General features: G+C 35.6%; 1 protein-coding gene across 4 annotated transcripts in view; it reads right to left on the reverse strand.

The window, feature by feature from the left end:
• Positions 1–24,523, reverse strand: part of LOC121322595 (tensin-1-like) — a 287,308-nt gene that overhangs the window by 43,653 nt on the left and 219,132 nt on the right. For 3 of the 4 annotated variants that reach the window (XM_041262743.1, XM_041262746.1, XM_041262745.1), the window contains exons 14-18: positions 22,236–22,311; positions 19,659–19,788; positions 17,668–17,733; positions 14,982–15,098; positions 1,560–1,628 (exon numbers count right to left, since the gene is read on the reverse strand). In XM_041262743.1, the coding sequence (XP_041118677.1) occupies positions 1,560–1,628; positions 14,982–15,098; positions 17,668–17,733; positions 19,659–19,788; positions 22,236–22,311 (458 nt within the window). The remainder of the gene's footprint in view (positions 1–1,559; positions 1,629–14,981; positions 15,099–17,667; positions 17,734–19,658; positions 19,789–22,235; positions 22,312–24,523) is intronic. The other variant, XM_041262744.1, reaches the window with a different exon arrangement.

Genomic DNA, 24,523 nt, shown 5'->3' on the forward strand with positions numbered 1-24,523 from the left:
GCAGAATACACATTTAGGCTATGATTTATAAAGGTACATCAAAGTGAAATTTATTAATTTTTTTATGGGGGGGGGGTAAAACTGTTACCTATTTTGAACCTTTTTCTGAAAAATAAAGAATTGTAACAGTAAATTATAACATTTGTAGAATTTTTTTAGATGCAGGAATAAACTTGTTTATTACACACTCATCCAATTCAATTTGTGTTAGTTTAACACCATTAAATGTATATAAAATACAGCTGCAGCATATTGCCTATGAAAGAGTACTAAGACAGATTCAAGGAGGACTCACAACATGCTTGTGTGCGTGCTGCAATGCGGCTCTTTTCTGATAAAGTAGAGGATAGAGGGATACAGTATAAAGTATGATGATAATATACTAACTTCAATATAACTGCTGAATACTGCTGTTTCTGGTGAGCTGCTTTGGAGCTAGAACATACTGTGCTGTGGCAAGCAATAAAGGTACTTTTCGCTTGGCCTTAAAGGGATTCCTTAAAAGGGAGTTCTGTCAAAGCCTTCAGTAACCTCACTCATGGAAAATTAGTTTTTAGTACCTACAATTGCTTAAGATTCCAACCCCCAATGGGATTTCTGCTCTGTTTTTATACATTGAAGTTTCTTGAGATGTTGTTTTGTTTTATTCAAAGGCCCCTTATTCATTGTTTAACTGTAAACAGCTAGATAACACCATAAAATACCAAGTGAAATGTAAAAGAGCAATTGCAATTACGTGTCTCTTCAACTGTTTATATACATATCAGATATGGACAGAGCCTCATCCTTAGTTTTTACTGTAAAGTGTAATATTGAAATTAACACACATTTTCCAAGAGAACAAAAAGACAGATTAGTTGTAGGAGAGTGGCAGTTTCTTACTAGTGTTATACTGTTTTTTTGCCACTGCCTTTGCACTTGCATTAATTTAATATTCAATATGCATAGATATGCAAGCAAACATAAATATCTAAAGTAATTTAGATTACTTCTCAATTATATCAATTGCAACAATGTTGTGTATTGTTATTTATTTTGTATTGCTTTATAAATTGATTATTATATATTAACCATTATCAAAAAAAGAAAATACATTTAAAAAAAAAAAATCAGAATGTTGCAGTAAATATACAAATGGTGTAAAATTCACTGTAACCTTTTTATTTCAAGGCAGAAGATAGATATAAGTTAAAGCCATCTCCCTAAATTGTTCCTATTAGTATAAATGCAATGCCCAGCTTTGCAATATCAAAAGGATATTGTCAAAATGTATACCTCATATTAACGTTGTCTGTACGGGGCTGAGTCATGCTTGTTGAATATGTACCAGGGCAGTTGCTGTGAATTGATGACCACACTCACTGCAAATGAGCATCTTATTCTGTGAATGTGCTTGTTTGCATAAGCAGTTATGAAGCTATTAATCTCATCGCACTCGCAGGGATCAGAATCCGTAACCGGTGCCTGAATGTATTATTTAAAAGCCATTACTATATATTAGAAAGCTTTCAACATATCCATGTAAACACTGACAATGTGCAAGAGGAACTTTAACTTACTATTCATTTTGAACTTAGCTGAATCATCAGAGCCCAGGGGAGTCATGCAGTTTAAAACGGGGGATGTATCTAAAATGAAATAAATGTCTGTGTTTTATACACAGCTGTCATATACTGATTACATGTTAAAGTATAATGTGCAGGGCCTGTTCAATTTGATCTAACTGTTGGCATGTATATATATATATATATATATATATATATATATATATATATATATATATATATATATATAATATATATGATATATATATATATATAATGGCCTGAAAATAATAATGGCCTGTACCGGATTCACTAAAAATTTCATAGTAGGAAATAAAAAACAAAAAAATATATTATATATATATATATATAGATAGTATATATTATATAGATATATATATATATAGATAATCTTATATATATATATATATATATATATCAGAATAAAGCCGTGGAACTTCCATTTGCAAAAGTTGCTTTTAACACAACATATCTTAATACAAGTGAGGGCCAGTGCATTTAGAAAGAGAAAAATTAAATGGGCTGTGAAATCCCCAAATAGTCAGTATGAAGAGGTCCCTAAAGGCCCTCAACTACAGTATATATGATCTAAACATGACTGGTTTCCATTCACGCTGTAAATTTAAATCGGTTTTCAACAAAACTTCCCTTTGTTATCCTCAGAAAGGCAGGAAATGAATTGTTTGAGGCCTGGAGCGGCTAGTTATAGTTAGAAATGAAAAGCCAGTTGCTCTACTTTTATAGGACAGCTTCTCAATCATCCAGCTCTGTTTTTCTCCCTTCCCTCCAATGGATCATTTGCCTGGGAATAACCCACAATAGCAGTCCTTACACCTGAATTGTTTGTTGGTAACTTTAGTGTGTTATTCCTTTCTGAATAAAATGTGGCAATGATCATTTAGAGTAGTTTAGTCCTTACCTCAGATTGAGTGTTCCGGAATTAATGGATGAATCCATGGAGAAATGCTAAATTACTGTAAAAATTTGCCAGCCACCAGAAAACCATGTATCAGCGAAACACAATTGCCCTGTGGATCCATACTTTGGTCATCTAAAGGCAAATCAACTAATATTGATACATTTTCCATCTTAACCATTTTAGACTTTTCAAATATTCCAATACAGTATATGACCCTTGTTACCCTGTGATAACCCACTGACCTAGTGATGCTATGAATCTATGAATCATGAAATGAATCAATCCGTGATCAGATTAAAATAATCAGGGTTTAGTGTGAAACAGTGACAGGATAACCCTAGATTACACTGGAATCACAGCTCTGTTGCACCAACACAAATGAACTCAGCATGAGCTAATTAAGATGTAAATCCACAACAGTGAGTTACAATAGCAACAGTAACACATGTAAGTTATTAAAAAAAAACAGTGAAAAAACAATCAGCTCAGCCCTTGACGCAACCTTGCCTAGAACATTCTACTAGTGATAAACAACACAGCTGCTGAAACCTACTGCTCTCCACGTGACATATTTTAACACTAAAAGATGAAAACTATGCTTTCATATAAAACTGAAAAATACTTACTTATGACAGCAGGTGAATACTACACATAAAGGATATACCTTGGGGTCTTTCAGTAATTAATAGCAGCTAAGAGCAAGACACCAAGTTTAAATCAAAACTAGTCTCCCAAATATAAAGGATGTGTTTATAAAAATATATGCCTGAGTAGGTTTTCTATTAATAAAGCTGTTTGGATGTTTACAGATACCCTTCTATTTTTAATCTGGAAACAGCTGATGTCACTGCCTTGTGCCCCCTCTATTAATAATGCTGGATTTGGGTGTTTTCGTAGCTGTTCCTTTGCAAGGTTTAGCTTGTATTTTCTATTTGTGCCAGCCACAGTTATTAGTTATCCAGTTTTGTCCCTTCAAGCTGATTGTTATTTATTAGTATGTAAAACCTAAAAGATGATAATTGTTTATGTCAATTTCAGAGGATTTATTTTAACTACCAGAGACACAACATTCTCAGCTCTTGGGTGGGAAAATGTTTGGGGCAAATTGTGCAAGCCAGGCTATTTTCCAGCACTGGATTGAGTTCAGAATCTTGATAACAGCTAGGAATCAGAGAAGGACACTGAAGCGCTCCCTTATTTAGTTTGAATTTGATTATTTGAATAGACCCCCAATCTGTTTATAGTGACCACTCTGAAGAATTCCCATGTACATTTATAAATGTGTTTATGATGTGTGGGGGTACCCATTGACTGTATGGACAGTTATCAAAATGCATTGGAGGGAAAATGTGCTATATATTGTTATTAACACAATATTTTCTGAAGAAAAAAAAAAAATCCCTAATTCATACATTTTATTTTAAGAATGGTGCTAATGGATCTGTGAACTCCCCATGTGTGACCATCCAGAAAATCTGATACAACATAAATATGTCCTCAAAACCTAATTTACACAAAATAAAAAGATAAACAAATGGCATAATGCATCACCAATGAATACATTTAAATACAGGCACAAAGATGGATTTGCTTGTGGACGTGTTAAACAAAAAAGCTTTTGATAACTAGCCAAGGCAGTGCCATTTTTGCCAGCAACAGCATTAAAAGTACAATATGACTATTATTTTTCTGTGAGGTTCGTGTTAATGCTCCTTTATTTAATGAACTTAACGTCCCAGGGTTTCATTTTTGAATTAGGCTTTGAAGGCACGTCATAAGTACCCCCATCTTCATTTTAACAGGGGCTCTTGCCACAGTCCCTTGGCTGTGTTTTAAGTCGAGCAGAACCTTTTAAAAAATGGTTTATTGTGCTGCTTTTGGACTCAGCAACAACAGTGACTTGAGTGTTCTTGTTATGTAAGCTTGTCTTGACAATTTAAAGAACTTAGAAAAAGGTAGCTCTGTGACTTATTGAGTGGAATAAACAGTACTGGTATTACCTTAGATCCAGCACGGAAGCCTAACCAAATTAGTATAGAAAGGTCATTGAAACTTTGCCAGGGATAATTGTACGTGCTGAGCTGAAGAAACTCTCTGCTATTAGATTCTGTTCATCCACCAATATTACAAAATCACATAGTCAAACTGACGCAAACGTGAAAAAAAGTCTTAATGATATAGTGCTGTGCTGACAACACTTCATATTCACTCCAGCAACCTTATACAACTTTTCAACATTAAACTGTGGCAAAAGCAGAGCAAATCCTGGCTTACTGCATACATATCTTGCAATTATACTGTGGTAAACATTTAGAAGGTTAATTATTAATGTTAACCAATAGTAAAAATGACCTTATGTTTGCCTTGATTAACATGGAAAAACAAAACAAAAATATGTTATAGAAACTTAGCGTTATGATTATAAAATAATGATTTTATCCCCCCCACAAAAATTTTAGATTTTTTAAATTTTAACTAGGAAGCTAATATTTAACACCTGTCCTTCCTAAAATTGCACATATAGAAGGAACCATAAACTTTAATATTGAAAGCACTTAATTGGTGACACCATTAAAGCAAGTAACATGCTTAGCTTTCAGTAGCAGACATATCTTACATTACTCTATTACAAGATATAAACAGAATTGTGTAGAACTCATAATAACTGTATACTACTACAATTTCAGTAGTTATTAATTAGGCATTCCCTAATGATAACAGTATAAGTATTAAAACTACACCATAGTACAAGATTGCCATGTGCCAATGTTTAAAATGTGGAGTAAGCATTTCAGTGCAATGAACACTGCATCTGCTCAACAAATATAACCCACATATTGCTTAAGTACAGGAACCCATTTTGCTGTAATTGAGGCCTAAGTTAAAAAAAAAAAAAAAAGGCAGCCTTGGAAAGCACATTAAACATTTATTATTGCCATCTAGCCTCTAAATCCTTCAGTAAAAGGGCCAGCTAATGTCAGCTAATGAGAAAAGAGGGTCTGTTAAAAGGACCAGGAATGATCGCGGTGCCAAACTCTGCACTAATGAAACTTTGAAACATTTAACAATATTGGCTATCAGCTGACTAATAGATCAGCTTTGTGATGAAAGAGAATATAAATGCTTACATGCTGGTAAATAACGTAGACAGGAGCTGGACACAATAGAAACACCTGCCATAAAATGGTCAATAACAATCTGATGTGCAAAATTGTTATTGTTCTGGAGGTGTATAGGCGTATTTTGCAATCATTATTACATGTCAGAGAGTCACTTTTACAAGCCTATTTACACAAATGCTAAGCTACATATTGCAGACATTTCCGATAAGCTACATTACATCTGTCAATATCTAGTTACAAAAGCTGAGCTGAAAACCGGTCCATTCCCAGCAGTTACCAATTCGCAATCAGTATTGTGTTTGGTACAAAATTTCATGCCATCCATTTTAGTTTGAAATTCTGGTGGGAGGGCACAGTCAGAGTGAGTGCTACTGGAGTGAGACTAAGGAACTGATGAGTAATTTAACAACAGTTAATGATCTTTCTTTTTGACTAGGGCTGACACAGTGATAAAATCCTCCCCGCAAAAACACGTGGGAATATGGCTGGAGCCAGGAATAATTGATTAAATGATTAATTAAGGCTCAAGCCACAGGTGTATAAATAGGGTGATCACAGGTGTTAGTTTTTAATTAGAGTTCATGTTGATGAATTTTATAGGGTTAGATATGTGAGTACTGACTCTATTATATAAACAGGTAGAGCCAACCATCTGAAATGCATACGTGATGCCTTTGAGCGTGCATTTATAATACTGGCAAAGGTTAACTTTGTCAACTCCTATAAGGATTTTAAAAGTCTCACATAAAGTGCATAAAGAAGAAGCAACCTCTGACAAAGGAGTCATGCACGTGCTTGTACAATTGTTATAAATGTAGTTGTGAATGTTCAACAAGATTAGTTTAAGTACAGGTGTGTTTAAGTCGAGCCCCGGGGATTCCTGGTTTTTGTAACATGACTAGTACTAGCAATGGCAGGACTGACCACTGTGGATTTGGCAGGTACAGGAAGCAGCTAATCAGTGGTAAACAATGGAATCCAACAAAAGCAAAACTCAGAAGAAGCCTGCCACAGAGGTGAAGGAAGCTGGAGTAAGTGGGGTCAGCAGCAGGGGGCAGAAATGAAATGTCACCAGTATCTCTCAGCCACATTCACAGAAGGATACCTCTGAACTTGACCACCATGAGCAAGTGAGTAGGTGTGTGTGACCTTGTGTACGCTGCTTCCATAAAATAAAGTTTTTCTTTTCTTTTTTAATCAAGCATGTGTCGGTGCTTCAACAAATATGAGGAGGAGGCTCACTGGGAAATCCATGTCAGGATAATCTTTACTTTAGCTTCTATTTTGTTGTACAATGTTTTATCTCTGTGGTTTCCTCAGAAGTGTGGTCATAGTTGTGTTGTAAAACACCTTGGGAAACTTGACATGATGTATAAAGGTTTGTATTGTAATGTTTTCTCTGGTTAATAAACAGTTGTTACTGAGGGAATAAACACAAATTAAATATATAGATTAATTAATCAATTCATAAATAGCCAATGCCAATTCGAAGTTTGTTTGTACTTATTGCGTTGTTCTGAGTCCTGCCACTCTGGTTGAAATGTGCTGTATGTTCCCCAATACAGTGAAATCACTGTTACCTTTGCCATTTCCTTTTAGGTAAATTTTTCAATAATGCCTTCATAACCTGTTTTATTTTATGGGATTGTGCCAAACATGAAGGGGCCTGGTATGAGCAGAACAACACATTCCCATTCTCCCGGCCTCCCAGTGTGGAGGAGGAAGAGGCTGCATTCTGTAAGAAGTCCAGATTTGTTATGGACACGGTAACTGATAAAAAAGACTTTCCAAGGCTAGCCTAGTTTGTCACAAGTGAAATGTAATTTCCTGGTCCAATGTTAACCCTGTGTTAGGGCAGCTAAGTCAACTAGACAAACATTTCAGCCAATGCTTTTGTCAGTCCTAGTTATTTAATAAGTAAGATAAGTAAGCTCAACATGATTAGAAGTAGCCAAGAACACTTACAGAACTATAAGAACATTTTATATATATATACAAAGGTGTGAAGGTGAAAGTGTACATTGTACATAAAGTGTGGGGGGAGTCTGACAACACTAAATATGTTCAGACAAATTCCATGTCAATGATCTTGATCACATTTTTAGTGGATCTGTGTGCCCTTGTACGTCTTTTCTTCGTTCTTGTGTGGTTAAGACACAGGTGTTAAAAGCCAAGAACACATTGCAAATCTGCAATTACCTAAGGAAACTTTATTGTAATATCTAATATGCTGTTTTCTATACCAATGTTTCAATTGTATACCTCAAATAAAAGCTACAGTCAGCTGCCATACAATGCATGTATGCAGAATTCAAATAGGCTACAGTTGCATTGACAATTTATTGGTAGTAACATTACACTTCATAAGCACAAGTACCGGTATAGAAAATGCTCAAATATTTTCATAACTACAAATATTGAATTGTCGTCTGCAAGAAATTAACTCAGGTCCTGTACACTCTCCCTCTCTGTATTGTCAGCCGCAGTCTGATAAATTTCTGTTTCAATTGAGTTATATACTGTTTCGTTAATTAAAACTCTCCTTTTCCAAGTGCAAATGAACTCCTGATAAATGATGACAATTAATACATATTTTCTTTTAAATTCCCATGCAAACAAAATAGGTCGCAAGAAGCCCTGCTCGTTAAGATATAACATTATTCCATAAATCAACATAATTTCAGAAATCACATTAGGACAATTATTTAATAACGAAATAGGTATAACAACCACTTGAATCAATGCTACACACCGATTTCTTGATTAACACTGGAGTTATCATTTACAACCTTTTGAAAATCCTGCCAATTTAGTTTCCACGTTGGCTAAGGCACCTAGAAAAGGATAACCCAACTTAAGCCAAGGGTTAGCACTGTTGCAGCTACTTTATCCCCTCATGGTGCTAGAAAACCATACATACAACCATGACAAAACCAATAAAAAAATCTCAAATAAAATATATATTATCATTTGTTTGGCCCATGAGACTTTTTGAGTCTATTGGAATAAGTAAAATATTATGATATTCAGAAGACATATTAAGCAAAAAGTGTCATGAATACCACATAACAACAAACTCAACTTCTTAAATATGTTTTTTCTATTTGGATTTTCAAACAACAAAAATATATACATACAGAGCCTTTTGTAAAGGTAATATCACTACAACAACAAGTCTTCTTTATTATTTTATTAATAATAAAAAATAAACATAATAATAATGAGAAGAAGAAGAAGAAGAAGAAGAAGAAGAAGAAGAAGAAGAAGAAGAAGAAGAAGAAGAAGAAGAAGAAGAAGGATATATGAATACATATCTTGTGTTTTTCTCATTACTTTATTTTATCAGCAATACAAACTGAACACTCTTACCCCAAAATAGTTTAAAATAATTCTACACAGTTTCTGGAAAATTTATACTAAGCAAGAATGTTAATTGCTGTGTAATATTTGAAGCCATGCTGACAATAAATACTGTATAAACCACAAACTGTGTTTATGTCATTTTATTTGGCAAATGCACTTTTTAGCAGCCAATGACTTGAAGCAGAATATTCCCTAGATATTCCATAGCTTCAATCAGCTGACAGATTGTGGGCTCAATGCTCATCAGGTCTTTTAAAAAGAAAGAATGGACTATCAGCAAAAAACATTTTGTTTTATCATCTGACAGCACAGCCCTTTCACATCTGGTAGGATAATAAATACGTCATTTAGACCTGTGTGCTTAAATGCAGAGTTATGTATATTGTGATGGCAAAGTGTGTTATATTACTAACTCACTCTATAGAGATGTTACTTTAATCAATATGCTGAGGCATATTTTCAAAGCTTTCATTGCAGTCTTTATTAATGAGAAAAGTTCATGTTAAAGTTACAAACAGAAACTTGTACTTAGGAAAGCTTAAATGATTTGGTTCTAGTTTTGTCAAATTGACAGGAGTTTTTTTAACTTTGAAAGTATGCCCTTTTGTTTAGAAAAGCAAGCACACTACCCATCTAAAAGCTGTATCCTGTACTGCATTTCAGACTCCTCATTCTCACCCAATCCCTCAAGGGAAACAAAAAACTTCCCACCTCCAGTATCAGAAGGAAATGGGTCTAGACCAGACACTGCTTACCGTCAGGCAGGGATCAGCTTCTCTCCAGCTCTCATGGGCTGCATTTCATAAAACACACCCTTCACTCTCCACAACTGGCAGATACCAAAAGGATTAAAAATCCTAGAAGGCACAGGGAGCCCAGCACACTGTTGCTACTCTCCGTTACACTCTCTCACTACTGAAGCAGATTTCATTCGAACTATTTCAAAAATGCCACTGGCAGTGCTGTTGCCAAATATGGGATGAGCAACCGTAAACAAGTCTCTCTAGTTTAGAAGAGGTCCCTCCAACTCCTCTGCTTTCTCTCTCTCTCTCTCTCTCTCTCTCTCTCTCTCTCTCTCTCTCTCTCTCTCTCTCTCTCTCTCTCTGTGTATATGTATCCGCTGCTTTCTTTGTTTCTGATGCGTATCCCAAGCCTGACCACTTCTTTCTTTCTTTCTTTTTTTTCTCCATTTCAATCTTTTGTGCCTTACATTACATTATACAGTTCACCATTTTATGTGTATCACAGTACATGGACTATTTTGTAGAATGCTTAGTAAGTATGATATACAAGCCTGTCACAATGAGCTGTGATCTTCAGCAAAATACAGGTGACTTGCAATCAGGCAAACAAACTATATGAGCTCAATGTGTTGGACCACCGTGCAGGTTGTGCCAGTGTTGAACTCTGGGGTCACAATACAAACAATGTAGTACAGAGCAACAAACCACCTCTCAGAATTTGTGGAGATTTAAGTTTGTGATTCTCAGCTGTGTGAGGAAAGGCAGACCTCACAGAGATTCAACCTTGGTAACAGCAGCTGTGAAGCCACCAGCAGCTCAAACTGTTAGGTGCAAAAGCAGCACAAGAACAAAGCTAAGCTAGACTGTGTTTGTGAGATCTGTACACATGTGGGAGTTTTGTCTGATTTAAAGTTACACTGACAAATATAAATTAAGAGTTACAATGACAAATAAGGGACAACCATAATGACTGCTGATGGAGATAACCTTATGGTTATAGTACAAGTAGTAAAATGGTAATTTTAAGGTTCTCCTCGTGAAATGTTATAGACTGCTGAGTTACCAGCTTCCGATGTTCTATATCTTGCTGTTTAAATGCTAGGAGTTACAATGAATTAATTTAGCAGATGTTTGTGTTGGTACAAATAAAATGCTGTTTCACAATAGTTTTACTCTGCACACATTACTTCAGGACACATGTGCATTTCTGCTATTCTCAAAGTAATTCATTTGAAACTATCTCTCTATTTCCTGCCAAGAAAGTTGCACAAGTGCATTCTAACTACTATTATACAGCCTTGTGTGAAAACAGCATTAGACAGTCTCATTTAGTCAATGCAGTAACACTTGGATGTACCATGTAGCTTCAACTTGGTTCTACTAGACAACCAAGTTTAAAATACATTCAGCATTTGTTCAATTTGGTTTGGGTCTTCTGTAACTACATTATAACCAGTTCACCCCAACCCCCACAACTACTGTAACCAAGACAATATCAATATCTGTGCAGGGATTCAATCTCCACATTAACTTTAGAACAATATAAACAATGTTTTCTACAAACTGTATGATACCAGACTGGGTTATTTAAAGTGAGAGTAGGATTGTCTGTGATAGCATGCAGAGAAGATTGTGTTAAATGTACATTTGCTCGTTGTTAAAATCCAATTGGAGGTCAACACTGCAGTCAGTCATGCCCCAGTGCCTGTACTGCTGTTGCAAGTCATGCCTGTAATGAATGCTCAGGTTTGTAAACTGATTACAGTACGAAAAACAAACGTTATTTAAAAAAATCAATAAATTTAACACACATTCCCTGCCGCTGCTGTAACACAATAATTAGAGCTACCAGTATCACGAAAAGGTATGACTAACACTGACACATAATGTGAGAATGTAAGCAAAATTCTAAAATCTCCCTAATTCACAATGTATGCAAATGAGTGTGGCCATGTGACATGTCATGTAATAATCCAGTAGACCTACTGTTTTTAACATGTGTGCAGCTATTTCACAAGGAGAATGATAGCGAGTGCTTCTACTACAAGGAACTCAACAGTGGATGTCAGCGAGCTACCTGCATATGGAGGACAGCCCTAGAGGTGTACCAAGCACCTGACCAGTAGACAGCTGTAGGGCGATAGGGAGGAATAGTCCCTCTGTTTAGCATTCCTAACCAGTGGGAGCACCAGAGCCAGTGTGAAGACTAGTAATTTCACACAGCAGGGACTTGAACCTGCACCCCCTGATTGTATCACTCACGCTACACACTACACAGCCATGCTTTTATCAGGTGAGCCACTCGGGCACCCCCAGGGCACAGTCAGTGTACGTATATGCAAACGGGTATGTACTGTACGTATGGATGTGTGTCTCCATATACCCCAAGATTTGAAATAATCTCAATAGCTTGTGCTAAATAAATTATCACAATTCAATTTGCACACAAATATATGGACAATTACAGTACACACTGGTGTATCCACTATACCATTATTATTATTATTATTATTATTATTATTATTATTATTATTATTATTATTATTATTATTATTATTATTATAGTTGCAAGGCATGTTCAAATCAATTAATCAATTAATATTTATTATATATAGCACCTTTGATAGTGGACCACCAAAGCATGCACCTGATAGTTTGAAAGCAAGTTGAGGTCAGAAGAGGATATCATTCTTTTGGATATTTGTAGAGTGACCTTTGGCTCAAAAATGACCCTTGAATATTTCAGTGACCATTAGCTCTATTAACAGCAGTCCTTCTCCTTTGATGTAGAAAGGCAACTTCGTTACAGGATAGCCACTGGCTTCCGAAGTGAAAACTATCTACAATGCAATCACTGACATTAAGATAAGCCCCAGCACAGTAGAAAGACTAAAAGGTACAGAATTGAATCCTGCAATATTGGCCATACACAGTAGTTTTATTTTATTTATTTTTTTGCATCTATGACTTTTACTCTGATAAGAAACTGCAGCATCCACAGTGCATTGCGATCTAGGGATACCTCTGCCAAATGAAAAGTCTAAAAGTCTTTAGAGAATGCAGTCCATAATATGTTAAAGGAACTATTTACTTGTCTTCACCATTTACAATTATGGACGGTTTAGGAAAAAGCTGCTGTTTTAAATGATGATCACATCAGTATCAGTATCAGTATCTGGTTTCCACAGCCACTCCATAAGGCCTGTTCTAGGGTAGGTCTCCCAACTCCGTGGCAGGGGAGATGATGGGGTCCCCAGGCTCTCTTATCCCAGGGAAGGGTGGGAACACTTTAGATGGAGGATAGGCTTACAAGACAGCACTGCCAGGAGGAAGACTGACGCCTACCTATTTCTGAAGCGGCTATTTAAAGTTTGATTGGCAGGGAGAGGAAACTTTATTGCAGCCTATGGGGCTCCTCAAACAGCTGGGGAAGGGCAGAGGATATCCCAGCGAGCTGCAGTGAGATCCAGCGGGCAGTGAGGCCCAGCAGTTAAATCACTGATGCAAGAAATCGAAAAACCCTCCTTCTGCATCTACTGTTTTTTTTATTTTTTTATTTACCCAATACTCTCCGACACTTTGTGCTTACAATAATTGCCAGTAATGTATTACAATTGTTACAATATCTCACAACAACAACAACAAAAGATTACATTTATATATTATTTTTCATGGTAAACCAGACAACCAGCTTGGATAAAACAATAAAAAGAATCAAGACATAAGGCCACCTTTAACCTAATCAATATCAATAGGTTATTCGTTGTCTGGTGAACATAAAGCATGAGTCTAGCACGAGTCTGCATGACCATTGTTCGTTGTTTTATATTCTTCTCTTATAATGGATTGTAAACTCTTCGCAGTAGTAGTAGTAGTAGTAGTAGTCGTGGTAGTATTAGGTGTAGTAGTAGTCATAATAATAACTCTATTACCAGCTATTGGTTCTGACACATTTTTCACCAGCCTGTGGTGTGTGGTAGTAATCAGACAGAGTTGGAAGTCAGGGCTGGACTAGCCTCTCACTCAGTTCTGTAAAGAACTAAACCTTGACGTGCCAGGATTCTGAACTATTAGACAAAGCCAAGGATTCCCAATCTGTTTCTTAATCCTTCTAACATTAGCATTGGCCATTTCAGAGCTGATTTAACATTGCCATCATGTTCTGGCACTTAATTTTGGTAACAAATCTCAACATACTGCAGTTGTCAGCAACCGATTTCCAAAATGACTATCGGACAGGTAATAAGCAACAATAACCAAAGTGTTGTTAACACTTTATGATTTAAATTCAAAAGCAAGCAGCAATAAATCTATAGACTCTTCACAAAAGCCTTCAAATACAACTGTAAAAATGCGTGTTCTAGTAATATAATATATACTCCAATTAGTCTGAATTCATTTTTAATTAAGACAGTGTGGATATGGCAATCAATTGTCTATAGATTTATCGAATCTTGATATGTAGTGTATGTGCTTAGAAAACCAAGCATGGATGTGTCATGTAGGATAAGGAGATCAATCTGGGCCAGTGAGAAGGAATGTGTGACCGAGTCTAAATACCAGTGTTATTCATCACAATCCCTGACAACTCAGAGCTCTGCAGCCCTGGAATCTCTTCCTGAGGTCCTTAGTAAATCAGAGGCAGTGACAGAGACTGACACCCACCTGTCCCTGAATTGAATCTGAGCAGTGTGAGTGTGTGTGCGGGGGGAGAGTAAGAATAGTGCAGGACCTTGTCACCCCACGCTGCCCCCCTCTAGCTTACAGCTGAGTGGATCCCACCACAGTCAGCAAAACCAAAGCAATACACACAACTGCTAAACACTCAGAATCAAGCCTTTACTTTGTAAGGGATAGAAAAGCAACATTTCTGACAATTGATAATCCCATTATAGCATTGGAACGAGAATATTACTAGCAAAAAAAAAAAAAAACATAAAACATTAACTGACTGACAGATGAACGCTTCTTGTTATAAATGCATTAGATCAACCAGAACTCATGAATGAATGTAACTTAAAATAATAATACATTGTGTGTAGTCACCTCGTGCAGTTTGGTTAAGTGGACTGCAAGCACAAATAAGCATATTCAAACTATGGGAAATGATTTATGTTATAAGAAGAGACACCCTATACATGACTAATTAACTAACAAAAACAAAAGATTGTGTTCAGGATCTAGCAACTTGATTAGTGGAAATCATTGTTTCCTGGTATATGCATTACTGAGGATAACTACCGTATAAAAATATGCAGTTGCCACATACCTTCATTGGTGTCCTCACAGCGCTGGTTGAAGTTCTCGTAGGAGTCCCAGCGGATGAGAGGGTCCTGGGTGTTGTAATCCACTGAGACACTGGGGCCATTCTCCAGGTGGTCCATTCCTGTGGGCAGGAGAACATGAATAAGAGAGAACTGGGGTTGTGCTGGGAATGGAAGGGGTGGGGTGGGGTGGGGGGTAGTGAGGTGCTTCCAGGACAAGTCTGGATACACATTCATATTATCAGTCAAAATTGATTAGAATTAAAAAAAAAAAAGGGAAGTGAAATGCAGTCCTTATATATTGCTGTAAGTCAAGTCAGCGAAGTAGATTAACATTTTGACAAAATTGGTGAGAATTCAATTTATCTAACTACCACAACTGTGTGGGAATTACATTTATCTAACTACAACCACTGTTTCTAATTATTTGTTTCAAACTAAGTTGTTAACGGTTCACTTACCCTTTTTTTTTAATTTTGTTAAAAGTATTCTGCTATAAGTAAAACTGAAACTTATATGAGGAGAAAATATGTAATGAGTGTCAATTACAAGAGGATTTCCCAGTGAACTTTATTCAGTCAGGGTTTAGTTTACTTTGAACCCGCTTATTGCATGACTTTAATATAAAACAAATTGCTAAACAATAAGGGGTGTTGCTCACACTTTGTGTAGCTGGCTTTGATTTTGTTTATAGGGGACTTTTTCACCAAGCTATGGCAGCTGTTCAGGAAGAAACTACAAGTACTGTAAACAGAGCAGCCACTGGACAGTGCGTCAGAGAACTACAGTGCGCAAATGATGATGCGCTCTGTATAGCCGATCAGACTGCTTTACTCTGATTGGGTAACAGTGATTTCCTCCTAGATAAGCCCAATTAGAATGAACAAATTATAGTGTTATTCCATCTCCAGTGGGCCAGGGGAGTTGCTCAACCTGCGTCAATTAATAATATTTTGTTGGAAATCCTCTGAAACAATTTTTTAAATGATACAATACTTTCTAGGTTATTGATTCTGTCCCCAGTCGTTGAGGTGAGATAAGGTTAAAGCTCTCAAACCACGAATGCAGAGAAGACCGTCCCTTTTACATTGTGGTTTAGATACTCGCTTGCGGTGTGTGGGATCACCTCTAACACGTGTGGTTTCGAAACTGCAGCCTCTAATCCACTTTTTGTCAGTGTACTGTACCTACAGAAATTAACTATATATTTTGTCATGGGTGCCTAAAAAATAGGTTCTGTCCAAGATTTCATTTTTCTTCCCAGTTATTTATTAAATATTTACTTATTATTTATTTATGTCATACTCAGAATTGTTAAAATGCCTTTAAAATATACAGTATATCTTACAATTGCCTTAATTTGGTTAAAACCGTTCTACTAGACCGGTTCTCTAGTTGTTTTTTAAAGCTTACAGAGAAGCTGTGAAAGGTGAACAATTTTGACAAGATAAAAAATGTGACTTGTGATTAAAACACAGAGATGACAAAACAACTCCAGGCAATCTTACCGAATGTGCATTGCTATCACTTTGTAGATTCATATTTTCCTGTATATGAAAGATTCGCCCATTATGTCAAGTGTATTTGATTTTTAATGGTACTTTTTCAAATAAATTATTGAACAAAAAAAAGGGGGGGTTCGTGTCTTTTGAACTCTTTTCAAAGCTTCCCATTGTGCAGGAAAGTCAAAATTATCAAAGTTGGTTCTGAGAGTTCTTATAATAGCAAAAACACTTTTCTAGACAATGACTCTTCTTGCACATTTTATTATTTTTAAAATGTAATTAATTTAATGACATTGTAACTTTTTGCCATGTATTTCCATTAGAATAACTCAACCTGCTGCAGGTTGGCTTGCTTTCCCAGAACCAGTTGCTGCTTTTGTTATGAATGATGTGTTTTAAATGCCGACTGACTTTCTTTCATGTGACCTTTGGAAACAGAAAGCAGTGAACCTGCAAGGAGTGACTGATACATTCTCTCCACTAATACTAAAAAAAAATACATAAAAAAATCGAATTCAGTATTTTATTAACTGGCAGCAGTACAATCAGACAACTCCTCTAAATGATTGCCTGGGTGCCCTTTTAGGCACCCCTGTATATAGTTCCAATACTGTAACAAACTAGCACATATTCCAAAAACATCTTTATTTACAAGAAGGTTCTGAGTGATAAAGCTGTAGCTCCCACGAAGTTACAGCAGTGAACATCTGCGCAATAAAGTTACTCAACACATTGCTAGGAGAATCAAACACATTGCTTAACGCCATTGCACGTGTTAACAAACCAAGGTTATGGAAGTGTAGACTTTCAAAGAATCTGAGAATACTGCTGTCTGCCAGCTATAATTACACAATGTGAAAGTGTGTGGTCTGTATTGCTAGAAGTTTAAGCAACGTGGTAGGGAGCTGTCTAGCTTTCACTGGACAACATCAGCAACTGGCCCACATGAGAAAAACATGGAATACAGCGCAGGAATGATGGCATAATGGCAACATCAGGAACTGTATACTGTGTGTGTGTGTCTATATATATATATATATATATATATATATATATATATATATATATATATATATATATATATATATATATATATATATATATATATATATAATATAAGTCACAGTTTGTTCATTGCTCCAAGACAGGGTGCTTAGGGTTGCAAAGTTCAATAGTGACAGCCTACCTTGTATTTTCTCTGGCCCAAATGAGAAGACAAACTCCACTTTTCCATATTCAGGGAACCTGTCATCTGCAAAAAAAGGTTGTAATAATGTGTGATGCTTACTCCCAAGTATTTTTTTATTCATATACGTTGCAAGAATTCTGATGCTGATGATTCGCAAACCATTTTGCCTGAGGAGTTGCTACAGCATTGATAAAAAGATGTTGCTATTACCAATGATTTCTGAGATATTAGCAGTTGAAATAGCGGTGTTAGTGTGTCTGTATCTGTCCATAAACAAACGAAAACGATCCTACAATTCTACTTGCTGCATTCTACTGTGATGGATGCACTTGATTTCCTATCACCATTCATTTCATGTGTTATATGTAAAATGACCACACATAGAGTCCAATATATTTAGGTGTGTATTACTTGTAATTGGACAGCATTATTCTTCAGGTAAGTAAAAGTTACATTATGCTATGATACTCATAATCATATTTTAAAAGCATTTACTTCAGTCTTTACTCCTATTTTCATAAAGCAGAAAAACATAAATTGACTACAAAACTAGTATAAAACATCAAAGTATTGTAACTGCAAGTATCTTAATCACTTACAAGTTGTTTGTATCTCAGTTTTATATATTATGGTAGAATTCTCATCTTTCAAAAATAGGGGTTCATTAAAATATGGCCCTCGATCTTAAATTGTGCAATTGATCCGGCTGAAGTTCAATTAAATAATTTAGGAACTGCTTGGAAAAAAAAAAAAAAAAAAAAAACTACTTACAACAGAATGCTGAGAGTGGGTGAAACACTCTGTTGACAAGGTAAGCGATAGTCCCTGGGGCTATAAAAAAATCATCATCCGAACTGCATGTGCATCTAAGATTAGTTTCATGATAGGGGCTAAGAGTAATTCGTTCAAAAATAGTGCACTGCAGAGGACCAGTAGAGAGTTAAATTTGGGCTATGTTTCCATTTGTCACTGAGTTCAAAGTGGTTTAAATTGACTGTTTTTCTGTTTCCATCAGGAGCAGACAGAGGTAGAGATCTGAAATGGATCTCTCTCAGTCCTAGTTAGTAGGACTGTGGGCCGGCAGAACTCAATCTCTATAACTCACTTTGATGGATGAAGTTATTTCGTGAGTGTCCAATAAGAAGGACTGGAGAAAAAAATGTAGGCAGTTTGGCTGGATGTCAATTAATTATACAATTAAGGAAAAATTAATGTACACAAAATGGGAAAAAACTTAAGCGGTTTAATGGTGCAGATGGAATAATAGTATTAGTTTCTTATATATTCTACATCTAGTATTACCAGTACAGAAACTAGAGCCCTGGCAGTAATATGGTACTGCACAACCAATATTATAAAATCCACTGGACTTTTCTTTCCTTTATAAACACTGCCCCCTTGGTAATTTTGTGGAACTACAATGGTCCTACTGCAAATGCAATAGGATTATCTTTACGTCAGGGATGAAATTGACTCAAGGCAGTTACATGTCACTGCAGTGAGAATGGTATGCAACAAAATATTGTCCCTCTAGCAGTAACAGGGATTATACAAAGAAAGCAGAAACACCTGTGATAAACACTACCTTCAAACAAGTATTACTATCGATCCATTCGTTACGCAAATAGGAATTTCAGCCACAGAGCAGATCTGATAAAGGGCAGATAGCATGCATTTGGTCTGCATTTGCCTCTGTGATGACTGTGTGTTAGACTTTACTGCAGATTTCCACCCACATTTTCCCTGAAGGAATTAGAGGAAAAATCACATTCCATTCCTAAACAACACCTTACAAACTTATCAAGTCCAATTAGTGCTGTCTTGGCTGACAATGGTGGTCCTGCATCCTATTGAGATTAATTATCATTTACAGAGGATGTATTCGTGTATTGTATAATATGCCAAAACTGTGAATGAATTTGTATAGGAAATATGTTTATGGCTCAATATAAGAGATTAATTTCCAGATATCAACCCCACTGTATTACCTTTAAAGGTTTCGTCAAGCTCATCTTTGCCAAAGACGACCCCCAGGTCATGGATGGCACAGGTGTGGAACTGCACTCGGAAAATGACGTCACGCGTTGGGTTGCGGAACCGCTTGTGGTAACACTTCAGCTGGGGAGAGAAAATGGACCATCAAACATCTCACAGGAGGGGTCAGTTTACTAACCAGACTGACACTTCTTATAGCAATATGTAGAAATATTAAAATAAACTGGTCTGTAGCAGTGTTTCTCAACCTTTTTGAAAACGGGGACTGGCTCTTAGTGTTGTATAAAACTATAATTATGCGATTAAATGGAGAACAGAGGGACACAAAAATATGCTGGTATTCTATTCCAAGAGACTTAAATAAAACAAACAAAAATAAAATGAAGAAAAACATCATTTTAGTTTCAACTGCCAAACTGGCCACAGAAACAGGAGCACTGCTGGTTTTAGAAGACCTTGATTTAAAAAAAAAAACATCTTTGAGCTAAAGCAATATTTGGAAATCAAATACCACTTTAAATGAATATTAGATCTAATTGATTTGTTAATTTAAGTTTCTTACAAACTATTTTTAGTGAGGAAATAAAAGACATTCGTATAAAGGGGAGTGAGGCATATTTCAGATAGATAGATAGATAGATTGATTGATCGATAGACAGATATGAGTTCAAGACAAACCCCACAAAACATTGATTGAATTAATTTATATTTACTGAATTGATTTCCCTACAAATTAGGCCAAGGTGGAGGGGGTTAGGCAGTGGGTTGCAACTGCAAATGAGTGCAAAGAAAGGTAACAAAAGGAAAGCAACTGGGTGACATTTATACAGGTTTACTGGGAAAGTAAGGTGTTTGTTTTTTACTGGGTGAAAACAGCCTAGAGAGTCATATTTTAGCATCAGTATTGGTGAAAGAATTTTACGTTTGGTTTTAATATAAATAAGTGTGCAGTGAAGTATAAATTACTTTATGTGAATTCAAATGTAATTACTAAATAGTTCCAAATGTAACTTGAAATAAAGTTACAGAACTATTGAATGGAACTTTTTAAAAATATTTTTTGCCAAATCTCTCTGGGCTTTACAACGCATACTGAATGTTTGCACAATCCATTCTCAGATTTTACTCTGCTTTTACTACTGTAAACTCTGATAACAATTATAGCTGTGCAGCTATTTTTATTGATTTATCTAAGGCTTTTGATATTGTACATCACTCAAATATTTTGAATAAGTTGTGCAATACTGATTTTGATATTAATGTTCTTGTGGTTTCAGCATTCTTTTCAAAATACAGCTCAGTGTGTAAATTCTGATAAATGTGTTTCACAATTTAGCACAATTACTAAAGGCATTCCTCAGAACTCTATATTGGGCCCTACCCTTTTTCAATTTATATCAATAATATTGCTCAGGTAATAGACAGCTCTTATACTGATCTTTATTAATGTCTGATATGCAAATTAGCTTTTATAAAATTCAACAGGCCTTGTATTACTTGCATCATTTGCTGAACATTGATCAAACTAAACTGCATTTTAATAGAAAAAATCTAACAGGTTCTCTTAATAGTGTTTGCAAAAATTTTACTTCTAATAAGAATGAATTAGAGCAAGTAGCATTTTGTAAGTATTTAGGTATTTGGCTGGGCAGTGCTTTGTCTTTTAAAATCAATATTGATAAAGGTAATTTAATTAAATTAAAGGCAATTTAATCACGTTTTACATGTTCTGCTAGGTATACTCTGGTCCAGAGTCTGTTCTTCCAATACTCGATTATGGTGATGTATACAAAATGGCCTTGAAAGCTGCTTTGGGGAAGCCTGATGCTTTATATCATTCTGCTATACAATTTACAGGTGGTGCTTTTCATCTTACTCATCACTGCAATCTTTATATTATTGTTGGGTCATTGGCTTAGGTTACTTTATAGGACCCTGACTGGGGAAACCCCACTATATCTGCACAATCTATTACAGTTCTCTGCTTCAGTTTACAGTTTAAGACCAGATTAATTTATTAGATTGGTTCTTCCCAGAGTGTCCACTGTTTTTGGGTGTAATTCATTTCAGTTTGCGGCTGCTTATAAGAACATGAGAAAGTTTACAAACAAGAGGAGGCCATTCGGCCCATCTTGGTCGTTTGGTTGTCAGTAGCTTATTGAGCCCAAAATCTCATCAAGCAGCTTCTTGAAGGATCCCAGGGTGTCAGCTTCAACAAACTATGACTGGAATGAATTTCAAATCAAATTAAAACTACAAAGTTTTATTCCAGAGGATGCTTTTATTCAGAATCTGAATTCAGCATTGTCTGTTGCACGTGTATGTACTTGTTAATGTGTTATTTATTTATTTATTTTTTCTATGTTGTACTTGTTTGCTTTGTGCTGCTGTGGTGTTTGCCTATTGGCCAGATTGTTGTTGTCAATTAGAATTTGTTCTCAATCTTCATATCTGGTAAAATAAATGTTTAATGAAATTAAATTAAATAAGGGTGCTATCTAAGATTTATCAATTAATAGCCCATCAGAATCAGAACTTGGTGAATATTCTATGAAATAATGTGATCTTACCAGAATATCTCCTTTGAGAAGAAGCCCTGGTTCAATTGTGATGCAGATACTGGTTTGGCCATCTCCTTGTACATTGCTAGAAAAAGATAATAGAACAAGAAGGTAAATGCAAAGTTTCTCCTAATAGAATCATAAAAAGTAGATGCCCTGTACATAAAGAGTGTGACATTGACGGACAGGTTCCTGAATACCAGTATCTCCAGATTCTGATCTCATCATATGTGGTAAAAAATATACAGATTTTATCACAGGTGAAAAAGTGGATCTCAAAATCTTCATGAAACTGTTCAAGACTCTTGTTAAAAGGATTTGAAACTGTACTGTATTTAAAAAAAAAAAAAAAAAAAAAAAAAAAAAAAAAACATTATTTATTAAAGAGCTAACAAAATAGTTTCTTTATTTTCTATTATAATGCATTATGGCAGAAATGTATTTGACCTTGTATTGATATATACTGATAGCTCCTTGGATAATTTAAACTTGCTTTGCATGTGACTGGAGAATTCTAACTGCCTTCAACTGAACAGACAAGTTAAAAGGAACGTTTGTTCAGTGCTCAAATCACAGACAGGTAAAGATAGATATATAAAAGTATACTCTTGAATCAGAACTACTCGACTTCATTGTAAACATCTTTAAAAGGCAAAGGAAAGGTGAAAAATAAATTAAAATGACATTTGATGCTGCTTGCTATTCATAAAAAAAGAAAAAAAGAAACATTTACCATAAGGTGTGCATCTTTTACAAAGGAAAATGTTCGGCGTACAAAATGGCAGTAATTAATATTACGTGAACCAGTTTTAATTTGTATGAACTTGTGAACAGGGTCTGATATAGCTAAACAGTTTATATAGTAAATGATGCAGTTCATCACAATATTAATTTGTTTAAAGCAGTCTGTATAGGGTCTCAATTGAAAACAAGGAAAAATATGTCATATATAAAAAAGTCTTCTAAAAGTTTACCACGGTCAATGTACATGGTAATTTTGCAGTTTACCCATGCTTTTCCCATGGGTTTGCTATGCATAGTTTACCATGGTTTGCAATGTTTTTTAAAACACTTTGCCATACCCCCCTGGACTTTACAACACTTTCCTGTGCTTTGTCATGCTTTCACTATGCTTTCTTTTACACTTGGGTAACTTTTATTAGGGCACATCTTGAAAATGTACTGCATTATTATTTAAAAAGAAAACATAGTAAGGCTTCAACTTCAGTGTTCACAGAGTTGAATTTTAGTGCCTGCCCTCAGAGGATAGAGTATCAGGACACTCGTTAAAATGGGAATTAGACACGTCTCACAGAGAGTCGTTAGCATTCTCATCCAGGCTGAGATAATCTATAGATAATCTCTTAACAAGATACTGTCCCTTTAGGCTTGTAAATAAACTCCCCAAAATATCTTTAATAACCTGTGTACTGTGATGTCACAGTGGGAGTGGAATCGTTCTTGTGTTTGTGTTATTGTTTTTAGGTTTAACTCTCATATATCAGGACCCTCTATGCTGTTTTACATGATGTACCACAAAGAAACACATTGAAGAGAATCAGCGTTAGATGTTTAATTTGCACATTCTTGGTGGCCAAATGGATGTGTTCTCAGCCCCTAATTTCTCGTTTTACGTTTATTAATCACTGCACTAAAATGTTATTAGTTGCAGTGACGTTGATGGGACTCTGTTTACATTTTGTTTTTCAGTTCTTTCTTTGAGTTTCAGCAAGCCATTTCTCAAAGGTGAAATAAACAGCTGTCATTTTTAATTTGTGGTTGTTTGTTCAGCTTTTTCAATAATGTAGCCAGGTGCAGTGACCACAGTATGGAGCAAATTGTTTTTAAAAATTAAGGACAGTTCTGAAATCTTAGATTTTAATGACCACTGTACTCGGAACCTGATGAGGTTTATAATTAGCAATACAGTGGACATTGAACAACCCCATAATTTGCTACTGATTTAATTCATATAAACTCATATGAGCTAAGCATCTTGGTAAATTCATTTAAATAAGTATACGGTCCAATATAAATTAATGTTTACTTCCTGTGATGTAATTATAAAATGGAACTTAAAATAAAGAAGTACCCACATTTTGAAAGTATGACAAACAGTGCATGCTTACATACAGTTAGGCACCTCCATATATCCCCCGATTCTGATAGACTTGTGGTTATCAAACATTGCTACTAAGTTTAATCACAATTGAATTAGTGGTTCTGTAAATATATTGTATGTAGAACAATGCAGTGCAACACATGCAAATGGACTCCACTGTATCCTCCCTCGTCAG

This window comes from Polyodon spathula, chromosome 11 (genome assembly GCF_017654505.1).
Source record: "Polyodon spathula isolate WHYD16114869_AA chromosome 11, ASM1765450v1, whole genome shotgun sequence".
NCBI classification, from domain to species: domain Eukaryota; kingdom Metazoa; phylum Chordata; class Actinopteri; order Acipenseriformes; family Polyodontidae; genus Polyodon; species Polyodon spathula.